The sequence below is a fragment of the Rhyacophila brunnea genome, unplaced genomic scaffold (assembly GCF_057557595.1).
Source record: "Rhyacophila brunnea isolate RB1 unplaced genomic scaffold, BYU_Rbru_1.0 scaffold_3, whole genome shotgun sequence".
NCBI lineage: Eukaryota > Metazoa > Arthropoda > Insecta > Trichoptera > Rhyacophilidae > Rhyacophila > Rhyacophila brunnea.
In genome coordinates, this window is record NW_028232965.1 from 10,381,045 (window position 1) to 10,393,655 (window position 12,611).

Sequence of the window (12,611 nt, forward strand, 5' to 3'; positions counted from 1 at the left end):
ACGCTTCTTTGCCTGATTACCTCTCGTACAATTAGATCAAATGACATTCATATTTGTATTGATATAATGTAGTAATCAATAAATAAACAGATAATACTTGTAAAAATATTTAAAAAATATAATTACAACATTTTCACCCTAGAGCCGGAGTGCAAAGTTATGAAGTGGCAACTCTACCTACTGTAATATTGTCAATCTTTTACTGTAACTGATGGTGACATCACTGGAATGGACAGACTTTTAAATATCGTAAAGAAAAGGTTAAACTGAATAATATTCATTATATTATATTATATTCTATTACACACCATTATTAATAGCCATTCTTTTTAAAATGTACTACCTTTAATCTAAAATGTGTTGAAATAAGTAAAATTAGCTAATTTTCAGAAATTTATATATTATATTTACTTCATATTAATATAATACTGTTAAAAAATACGGTACCTACTTTGATAATAGACACACAAAGGTACGATCTGAGAACGGCTTCTTGTCAGAATACTCAGACTTATTTAAGGTAATATAATATTATATATAGTAAACATTTTAATGATATAAATATTTAAGATTTCTACCTGTTTTGACGAGTTTAAAGCTGACAGCATTGTGGTTTTTAAGATGCTCGTTGAGTGCTGGGTGGGTGATATCCCTGAGGACAGACTCCCCCTGCACCCCCCCAGACATCCTGCTCCGGCTGTCAGCTGATCGATGTCTGATGCGGGAGAAGAATCCAGCTCTCTTACGGTTTGGTTCTGCATCACGACAAATAAAAATACTATCAGCACGAGAAAGGAATTTTTGCTTTGCAGGATTAATATATTATGAAGTACAATACACGAAAATACGTAATTTTTTTTTATATAATAATGAGTATAAAAATATGAAAATAATTCTTTAATTAATATTTATAAATTGTGAAGTAATATACTAAATGTAATATATTATATATTATAGATATGATCGAATAATTTAACTACAAAACATGTTTATTTGTATGATAGAATTATACAAAAACAAATCTACCTGTTATTGGAAACATTACGTATTATTTTATTTTATATCTCATAGTGATCTTATTATATTATTTTGCAATTTTATTGATCCTGTTTAAACTAAAATAATTTGAAAAAAATAAATCAGCACAAATTTCAAACACCCATCATGAATGGATTTCGTAGTCGGTCAGACAAAAGTCACTATTAACAAAAATCACACTTTTGCAATGTATTGGATTCTACCAATAGATTCGGAACAAGATCTTCTTTAAAGAGAATTGTGTCATTAAAATGGACAACATATCAAACCTCGTAAATCAGAAAGCAAACGTGCTAATATTTGTTTTTTTTTTATATACACTTAATGCGTAAAAGATTATTATCTCATTATTTTATTTATAATAATTACTTTTACCTCAATAGCTAGAATATTACTACAATACTATGTTTTTTTGCCAATATGATCTTAATAATTTATGCTTAATAATAAGTACTAAAGCTAATATTTTTCATTAAAGCTATTCGAATCTTTGATTTATTCTTTTAAATCGAGAAAATAATTATATATGAAACTTTATTGGTCGCAACATTTTAAATCACTTTTTTATACATTATTATAATCCTAATGGATTTAAGTTATAAACTATTCTATTTAAGTCGATTTTGCGACCCGGGTTTTGCCTTTCAATATCTTCAGGTACTATGCGCACCAATGGTAAATGTGTGTAAGGCGCAACCCATGTCGCGAAATTACTGAAATGGAACGGTGCAAACTTTAATTCGTCGATAGTGTTAATAGTAATTATTATAAATCACTGTAACTGTATATTCTCTTTATTAAAAAGAATTTATAACATTTCAAATATTATAATTATTATTTATATATATTTCATTATAGCATTCGCAAAAGTAATACTGAAAAATAGGTAGGTATACAATATTTAAAAAAAATTATTTGATTTTATTTGATATGACCATCTTTAATATCTGTCGAAACTTTAAAAAATACGTAGTATAAAACGATGATATTTCTAAAACAGATATAAAAAAGGAGTATATAATTAAATATATCGCTAAGCAAAGACAAAAAAATAAAAATTAAAGTATTATTGTTGGGTTGTAACACCTGCCACGTTTCAATAATTATGACGACAACTTGGAAAAAATAAAACCATTTTTGCGAGAACCAGACCTTTATTCCACTGAAAGATAATAAACAGGAAGAAAAGCGGCGAAAGCTAAAAACAGGAAATGAAATTCAAAAATAAGCGGCGGGAAAAACAATATTTAAAAAATACGGAACAAAGGTTCAATTTTAATTACGTATTATTGAACATAATTAATTATTGCATCTGGATATTTTAAAGATTAACTTAATCTATTTTATAAAATTTCACCACAATATTATTTATTAACCTAATACTGTACATGGATAAGTGATAGCAAAAACAAAAGTTACTCATGCACAAAATACTGATTAGAAATAATAGAGTTTTTGTTTCAAATTTAAAGTGAAAATATTTCCAACATTATGTTTTATTTTTTGGTCTTTGCTAAAATGTACTTATTGTATGTTGAAAGAAAATATAACAAGCGAAATAATTGAGAGTATTAGTTCCAAATTTAGCTACCTTCATCAACTTTTATTTAGAGATATTAAAAAAAAAAACTTGTAAATGTTTGGTTCGAGAAATATATTATTCAATATTAAGAGATGCGAGATAGACAAAAGTAACCTAAAAATCCTAAAATTCATAAAATTATATTTTGTCATAAATGATTATGTGCTATAAATTTTAAGTAGTAAAATTAGTGGAATGATCACTGGATTTGGTAAATTTTGAAATGAAAAGTTTGGATAAATTTACCATAAAAAACACTACAATACGCTGTGAGGCCCAATCAAAGTAATGAATACATCACAGAAACACTCAAGGTTTGAGGTGATTATAACGTTACCAGGAATCAAAATTATAAAATAAAAATTAATGCTTCTTTGACCCAAATACTCTCAATTTTTCATTTTACTATAAATAATCTATCATCAAATGTACAGAAATAAGAATAAAAAATAGGTAAAATAAACTAATCATTCTCATGCAAATACAATAATGTTAAATAATTGATATAAACTAAATAAGCACACGTTTTTATGACAACACCATTAGACATGTATGAAATAAACTCACCTCCCAATGATTATAATATGAAGGCTGAAAAACAAATATTATATATTTAGAAAACGGAATAGTATTGTCTTATTAATTTTTTCATATCGGAAATAATAATTGATTTCAAACGTGTCATTATAAACACGTGTATTCGATTTCCTATCAATTAAGTGAAGTGTTGATAAAGTTTGAAAGCTTGTTTAATTATGATTGAATTTTTCATTGTGTTTTGAAATTTTCCGGTAATTTTTGAGACACGTAAAAAAATCGTTAAAACCGTTACCTGTTACTGAAAATTATTCAAAACGAAAGAATTTTCATCGATCCGCTCATTTCAACATGATAATTTGTATGAAATAAAAACAAATCTGGTATTTTAATGATTATATGTACCTATTGTCATATTTTCTAATTTCAATCCGAATTCTATTTAATAGCTGTCAAATAGCATTGTTTTAAAGTCAATGCGATATATTTTTAAAAAGTATACAAATCATCGCGTCGGCAAAGAATTGAACAAAGAAGATGACATTAGTTCTGATGATTTTCTGCATTTTGTGAATCAAACGGATGTTTCAGTTAATTCTGCTTTGGGAATTTGTACCTATAAATTACTTTTAACCTAGAAAGTAAAGTAATGAGTAAGAAATTTAATACTTGATACATAATAAACAATATGAAGTGAAATAATAAATAACCGCAATATTTTCTTTCCTCAGTTTTATGAAGTCTGTAAAAGTTATGCGATTCACGAATGAGCGGTGAGAAATATTAGTGCGGTTTTCAAACGGATGGATTAGTTTACCAAAATATTTTTTTCCTAAAATAATACTTCGAAGAAGAAAACCCAAAATCGTAAAACACACGTCGTAAAATCAAACCAAACAAAAAAATAAATAAATGAAACCTTCAAGGGAGGAGGATTTCGCAACCGGCAGGGGAGGCCTGGAGACGCGAGGGGGGATGATTTTTTTTTCTGGGCGCGGGGTCGAGGGGGCAGAGTGAGGGGGCACGCGTAAGAAATCCTTCCTCTCCAAATCCTCCACCGGAGAAGGCGTATCCCACAAGTCGGTTTCTTCTCCTTTCTGAAACTCCTCTTCGTGGATCTGCGCGGCCTCCTCCTCGGTTTCCCGACTCGGACATATTGGATCAGGGGTGATGACTCTTACGTGTTCAGCAAACTCCGGACAGTGTGACACCTCAAACAGTGCCTCAAAGTCACGGTCGAAGATGTTCTTCTTGGAGAAGGCTGGGGTGGGGAGGGGTGCCGGCCGCTCGCAGTCGAACGCGTTCGGACTGCGGAGGGTCCTGCCGAAGTCGGGGTCCTCCGATTTCTTCAGCCGGAGGAATCTTCTCTTCGGCTTCTTGTCGGGTCTCGCTCGGGAGGCGTCGACCCTCGGCGGCTTGGAGGAGGCCGCATGAGGACCGCCGTAGTCGAAGATATCGGCGGGGGGCGTTCCGGGCGACTCCACGGCGGAGGCGGTGGCGGTGGCGGTCGGGGCGGGGGCGCGGGACGGGAGCCTGAAGGGGACCTGCGGCTCGCACAGGTTGTCCAAGGTCGGGCGCGGCTTCACGCGGACTGGATTGACGGTGCCGTATGTCAGGTAGACTACTTCGTCCGCCGGATATATCACGTACATTCCTGGCGGAACATGATCGCACCGGTGCGGCCCTGCGGACCCCGCGACACCCTCCTCTCTCCCTCACTCGCTCTTTTGGAAAACTTTATTCGACAAACAGATTTCTTTTCAAGTATAATAAGCAATTTTAATAAACTTCACTTAATGTTATTGGCAATTTGTTGCGCGTTCAGATATGTGTTTTGAATCGTTTCATGATTCACAAAAATATTTATATAAAAAGTTCGTTTCGTTTCAAAAGTGTCAAGCTTCATAAATCTCGTACAAGAAAAAGTTTTTTTCACTCAGTTCGTTAACCATTTGTGTTTATTGATATCAATATCATAAACATTCTTATTGACCGTTGAGTATTTATAAATAACTACAGATATTGGAAGTTATATAAGTACTTATGAATGTTATGGTTACTGTTTCATCAATTAACCTAGAATATAAGCAATAATTGAAAATTTTAATTAAAGAGTGCATTTTGTATTATATTGAAATGTAGTTTATGAACAGAAAAGTTGTATTATGTTGGAGAATTGAAATAAGTAAGTGTCCTTGTATAATTAATATTCTAACACTATTTAATGAAGACAATACAGGATAGAAGGTTTTTGCGCGTTGGTATCTACTTGGTATTATGAAAATTCAGAGTTCATACCACCCGTAACCGATTAATCATACTAAATTTCAATAAACGTCGAAAAACGATTGATGATAATCTTCGAAGTGATAATTGATTGTTAGGGAATATTAAATCAAGACTGAAAATTTTGTTCATCCCATGTCATTCGATTGAAATGCTTTTCTGTAATCGTTTTGTCGTATTTTATATTGTCACTACGGAAATGTGAATTATTGAAACAAAATCGTTTTAAAATTCAATATAATTTTCAGCGGCCTGTTAATTTCAGTATGCAATAACTTATATTTCATTTGGCCTCACGGTTTCATGAATATTTACTAGAATTAAAAATCATCCAAAATAATACAGCTGCAGCATTTATTTACATAACTTAACTTGCATGAATAAATCATTATTACCTACCTATGTAGGTTCCACAACTAAGAATTGAGTAGGTATAGAAGCCACTATTTTATATCGAACTAGTGTAATTTCTCTCTCTGGCACCTTTTCAGTGGCGGGGTTAGAAGGGTTCTACTTTCTATCAAATGGTTTCACTCTTCCCATGTAAAGAATCTAGTAGTGAAGGCTTCAAACCGATAAGATCATAAAAAAATAAGACTATTGAAAAAGATTGTACGGAGAACTCATTTTTTGAGTACACGACGTTCCCCAAATTTTAATTGAATAAGTTTTTTTATCGAGTTATCCGAATTTAGTCTCTGTCTAATACGGGAAGTGAGCGATAATTGAGCGTCACAGTTAAAATGTTACAGATTTTAGTTTATGTTTCAATATTTATAGTATAAATTTAGTCAATACATAAAACCCTCATCTATGTGATGGCGCATTAATGATGTATTTATCATTATTTTACTATTACATTATATTAAACTATTTTTTAATTCAACGAATAATTTTATTATTTACCAGATTTAATAATGTAACATTCTTTCTTGAACACAAATTACCGTAGTAGATTTTTGGGTTGTTACCGCGTATTTTATCTTAATTCTTTCCTTGACCTTTCGGGCTCATTTCTTGAGAAAGGTCTCTGAAACAAATCCAAAACGTCGCAGATCGAAAGAGGAAGAACACGCAGTGACAGCAAAAAAAATATGATAACAAATAACCGTGAAGGCCTCAAATATTATTTTAAAACCCTCAGAAATATACATATTAGAAAATCCTATGCTGGCCCACATCACTTTAATTGCAAAGGTATTAGTTAATTTTGTCGTCATTATGTATGGTACACGTAACTATTTTGGTAAAGCACATTAACCGGATTATGATGGTTACGGGTTCGTGTCTCGCATAGAATTTTCTTACATGTCTTTCTGAGGTATTTTCCAATTATTTACGTTTTATTAAGTGTAGTATAATTATGATTTATTTTATTCTTTTATAGACTTTTAGTTTTTAGACTTGACTATTTAATAAAGATAAATAAAAAAAATAATCCAAAAAATCTATGCGACTTTTCCAATTATTTGAATTTGAAGGGATCGATAGAAGGAGCTTAATTAAAAAGATTTTTTTTTATTCTGAAATGTCAAAATATTTACCTTTATTGGTGATTTTCTTTGATCTCTTTTTGATGAAAAAACGAAACTGATTGAAAAATGGGGTTTCTTTTGTTCAAGTTAGTGGAAATGCCAACGTTTTTGTAAAAGAAGAATGAATTCGTGGCACAAACAACTGTTTTATTTATTTTTTATACCAGTCATATGGTCATTTCAAAACATCTATTCTCAATTTATTATATCTACCTGTAAAATGATTTTTCGATTATTAAGAATATGAGGTATTTGTGTGATAAACTTTCTGAAATCTATAAATTATTATAATTTAGATGAGCTATTTTACAATTTAATATAATGATGCTTAACATGACAGTCTTTAGTTTTAAACTGAGAAAAATAAAATTGATAGTTCAGCCTTACGTCGTAATTTAATTCACATATTGTTATTATATAAATAATAAGAACTTTTATTTGGATTAATATATTTAGTTATAATTTAAAATATACTCCCTTATTGTATAATATAAAACAATCATCTATCGTCACAATATTGAGTATATTCTCAGCTGTATAAGTACTTATTGATTATTGCTCTTTCAAAAATAAATGATGTCTGACTTTTAGTTTACCATTTGTGAAATAAAATTCCACTAAATTGTTAAGTTATTAAAATAATAATGACATTTGTATCGCAATTTTCATAAGATTTATATTTGACAAACTAACCAATATTAGGTTTATCCATTAGGATATTTTTAGAGGTTAAAATGTCCAATAAATAAATGTAAATAGTATTTTATTAGTTTGTCATTAGGCAACAGTATTTTTTCACCTGAACTAACTTTGATGCGAAAATAGTGACACTTAAACTTTATTTTGTACTGTATCTAACTATCTTGGAAATCTGTGTCAATATTCAATTTATTGTAATGATTATAATACATAATATACAGTATCGGGAGATAATTGAATAACTATTAAATATAAGTCTAAATAATCAATAAACGTATTAATAAGAATAATTATACGGTACACCATAGACTACAAAATATAGAGAATAATTAAAATGATTGTGCTAGGCAAAAGGTGTCACCATTCTGAAGAAGATGCTACTTTCCTAATAAGTTAACCGACACTTGCACTTAAAATATACTTTATACAACAAAACTAATGAAAGAAATATGATTCGGAAACGTGGTGTATTAGGAAAGACATAGAATGCGATGCGTGATGGTCTTATTTGACTGTGCGGTATCTTTTGACCCATCAATGACAGATAGTCTTAGAAAAAACAGAGATACAATCAGCTATACAGTATGTACAGGAGTTTTTACATCAAATTGTAACACCTTAGATACTTCGGTCATGTTTATAGGATTATCGAGTCGTGGATAGCAAACAAATACAATACGCATCAAGTAACAAGACAAAAAAAGATCGGGAAAATCTTTAAAAACATGGAAAGACAGTATTGAGTTAGATTTAAAGGCAATCAATGTCTAAAACTAAAAGAAAGTGGCGCTGGGTAGACGACCTACATGGAAACAGATGCTGGATGAGATCGAGAGACCACAGATAGGATTATAAAATCTGAAAGAAGAAGTGGTATTACTAGAAATTTATACAATATTGCATTATTTTGTATAAATGTATAGTTTGGTGAATGTTGGGAATACCGTGGAAAGACCACAAAACAAACCAACGAATAAGAAAGGCGACAAAAGTACGCGTGGTAATAGAGGTCGCAATGCTAATGAAATGGCAATTAGATAACCGTTGAACAAATGCCGCCATACATTAGTAACCAATTGACACTAAACGACCACAGTGACGCCTTCAAATCCGCTGGATAGACGAACTCATGAAATTCGACGTATGTATGTTGCAACAAAGAAATGGGGACCTAGAAGAGTGGAAGGAGCTAGAGAAAATTTTATCTAGTAGTGAATAGACCCCGGATAATGATGAGAATAAAATTTCTACTCGTAGTTCTACATAATTTCGAAATACAAATATACTAAATAAAATTGCAGACAAGTATTCCACAATTTAATTTATAAACACAGCTATTATGGAGTATAGTTTATACACGGAAATTATTTTTGTAAACACGTACCAATTCAATAAATGCTTACACCGTGATAAAAATAAATGTCCGTAGGCAATTTAAAGGAAAAGGTAACGGTCTCTACGGTAGAGATTCGGATATTGAAACCCGCCATTTTATCCGGTGTTGCAAAACACATAGATATAAACATAAGCTATAGAAAACTTGTCCAATATTTAAATTTAATCGAATATTGATAATACAGTTATAAGATAATATCATTCTTAAAAAAATCTAAATATTTACGAAAAATTTCCGTTGTCATCATTTTATACGAAATAATTTAACTGATGCTTACTTTCAAGATTAATAAGAAAATAATCGTGAAATTATGTGAAGTATTATTACTCAGGTCCATGCCGTTCCATACGTGTAAAATGTATTTTGTACCAGGGCGTTAAAGTTTAGTGGATAGCTAAAAAAAACTTGTCGTAGGTATATTTAATGTTAGGTATTAAAATGTTCACCTCATTTATTTGTCGAACGCTGCACCTTATAGAGATATTTTATTAGCGAAAGAGTTTTAAAGAACATCAAAAACTCTCATAAAACTATAATAAAGAAAAATAAACCAAACGTAAAACATCTGTCGTAGCTTTAGCAATTCATTACAATTATGATTTAATTTAATAAAACGCAGTGTTTTAATCCTTTCCACGCGGACGGTACACTTGTTGTACACTAATTAATTGGCCATTCGATAAAATTAGTATTTTATTTAAATGCGGTAATTAAATAGTAATTAAATGCTCCGCGATCAACAAGTTAAAACTTTTTCCACTTTTAATAAAGAAATCTGGACCAGTTTCGTCCGCCTTAGAGGGTTATTTTAAACTGAATACTCTTTACAAAATATGCATCTATCAAAACAAATTAAAAGGGCGACACAAATCATCTACCAATCAATACATTGAATTATCCGTCCAATAATACTTTGTCAATAACAATTAAATTAACATTAATGATCATGGATATTAAGATTTCATACTACATCATTAAGGATCTAAACAAAATATTGTAAATTATTAACATAAAACAAAATATGAAGCAATTAGTACCTACTTACAATAATAATTCAATATATCACCAAACAAATATTTATGATTCATATTTAGTCCAGATTTACTTATTAAAAGCGGAAAAAGTACTAAAAAATAATTGCGTTTTATTATTTTATATCAATAATACAATGCATTTTCACCAAGAATAATTATTGACAGTTAACAAGATAAAAGAAATTAAATTCTATACAAATTAATCTAATGGTTTATTTGTATATGACTGCGCTTTACAATATTTTTATTGATTAAGCGGTGAAAAAATCGTTGGAAGGCAAACTAAAAAAAACACTTAATTTTGAACCGGAACGGAGTTTTTTAAATTTCACACCATAAAAAAACTATAAGAAAAGCATACAAAAATAATGGTTTCGAATTTGATCTCAAAGGAATTAGGCAGGCAGAAAAATTGTACTTGATAATATATTACTCGGGAATCTAGAGAATTCTCGAGATATCAATAAGCCAATCTCGAATTATCGAGAAAATAATAATTTTAAATTCTTAAATTGTTGAATGTCATGAAACGAAAAGAGTCAAGTTTCAGTGAATATCCACATTAAGCAATTGTATCAATGATGATAAATAGTTATTTATGAAACCTTTTTACGATCCAAAAAATCGTGTTGTATGGTATATATAATTATTGTATTAATAGTATAGTAAGTATTGTTTTTATTATAGGCGATATAATATTTTTATTGTATAGAGATTAGCTTTTTGAAATTTCTATTTAATATCCATGATTATAGTTATTAAATTTATTTATTTCCATCTTTAATAAGCATGTATTTTTCAAGGATTATGCCGTGAAAAAAATGAGTTTTCACTAGTCTGGCTGACTACTTTGGGGTGGACCTGACGTTTAGTTGAAACGTTGGATCAATTATTACGTAAAATAAATTACAACACGCGATATTTCTGAAAACTACTTTCATTATTATTCTTCCGAAAGATAAATACCTACGCTAAAGAAGAATATTCCTTTGCGAAACTTTTCCCATTTGAAAAGCAATTGTTGTTATTTAATTAGTAATCGGATACTTTTATAATATCTAGTTTCTTTGCTTAAATTTAATATAGTTTTATCGTGTACATTTTAAATATTTATTTTAGCAGCTATATAGAGGTTAAGTCGAAAAGTCATACGGGACATTTTGGAGAAAATGAGTTATTTATGTGATTATATTTTTAAGAATATTATCACTAGTATCTCAAAAATTTGTCAGAAAGATTTTTTCTGTGACGATGTACTAATTTTTATGTGGTAGTTAGTGAAAAATATAGAATGAAACCAAATAAATTCATTTTTAAATTGCTCTTATGCTATGTTGAAAATTGTTACTGATACCCTTTAGCTTCAATGTTGATGTTGGTAGGTATATATTGTTTTATCTGACTGAAAACTAGATAAATACACAATATTCTGATAATATCTATGTCATACTGCATTGTTTGGAAATTTCTTTATTTCAATATGTACCTATTTCACTCCATAATATTGTTTATTATATTACAAGTATATAATATATTTTCTTTTTTATATATGGTATGGAATTCTAGATATTGCCAGTCAAGAAAAGTTGGTATTAGCAACGGTTGCTGATGGTGTCTTGGGAGGATTGCAGAACAAAGAGCTGCTTAAGTTGTGATTATATTGAGATACACGTCGCGTACTATCACGTGGCGTCACAGTAAGCTGCTGTAAGGTGTGTAGTTTCGTTTATCTTGGTGTTAAAAATATTATTAGACTGATGCTCTCATCACGTAACACATTTTTAACCTTTAAACGAACATTATCAGTTAGAAAAATCTGCCGAAATCACCAGAACATAAATAAGGCCACCCCACGTTGCACTGACACCTGCATTACTCAATGAACGTTTTTTTATCATTTTCATTCATATCGCGTGTTTTTTTTTGTTTTTAACGGTTGGCATTATGTATTTTCTATAAGAATATATCTATTATTTATGTTCCGTACATTGGGTTCTGTTAAAAATATTATCGTTGGATATATTATAGCAAGTAATTTTAACGTACGCACACGTAGAAACTATTAAAATTATTTGAAATTAGCATAAATAATGAATAATAATACATTAGAGTTGGCACTCTCCATCATTAAATTTACAGAGGTTGTGATTGTAAAATGAAATCTGCAAAATGACAAAATCATAAACTAAATTTTTCGCTGTGACACCATGATAGTACGCGACGTGCATCTCAATATAATCACAACTTTAGACTCAAAGACTTTATGTAACAGTTTATCATGGCGTCAAAGGTCAAAATCCGATATCGTGAAGTGGGTTTTTTTTTTTTTGAATTATTAATAACCATGTCCTTGCTTTTTCGTACAAGGTGGTTGTTGTTAGTAATTTTGAACAATCACGAACACCCAGGCTTTGAGAAAAACACATAAATGTTTTTGTCACGACCGGTAATTGAACCCAGGAACTCTCGGGTGGAAGGCGAGCGCCTTACCAACTTCACCACGA

General features: G+C 30.3%; 1 protein-coding gene across 1 annotated transcript in view; it reads right to left on the reverse strand.

The window, feature by feature from the left end:
* Positions 1–12,611, reverse strand: part of Stacl (SH3 and cysteine-rich domain-containing protein) — a 324,840-nt gene that overhangs the window by 277,006 nt on the left and 35,223 nt on the right. Inside the window, exons 2-3 of the mRNA XM_085952491.1 lie at positions 4,077–5,233; positions 579–755 (exon numbers count right to left, since the gene is read on the reverse strand). Coding sequence (XP_085808617.1) covers positions 579–755; positions 4,077–4,809 — 910 coding nt within the window. The 5' untranslated portion in view covers positions 4,810–5,233. The remainder of the gene's footprint in view (positions 1–578; positions 756–4,076; positions 5,234–12,611) is intronic.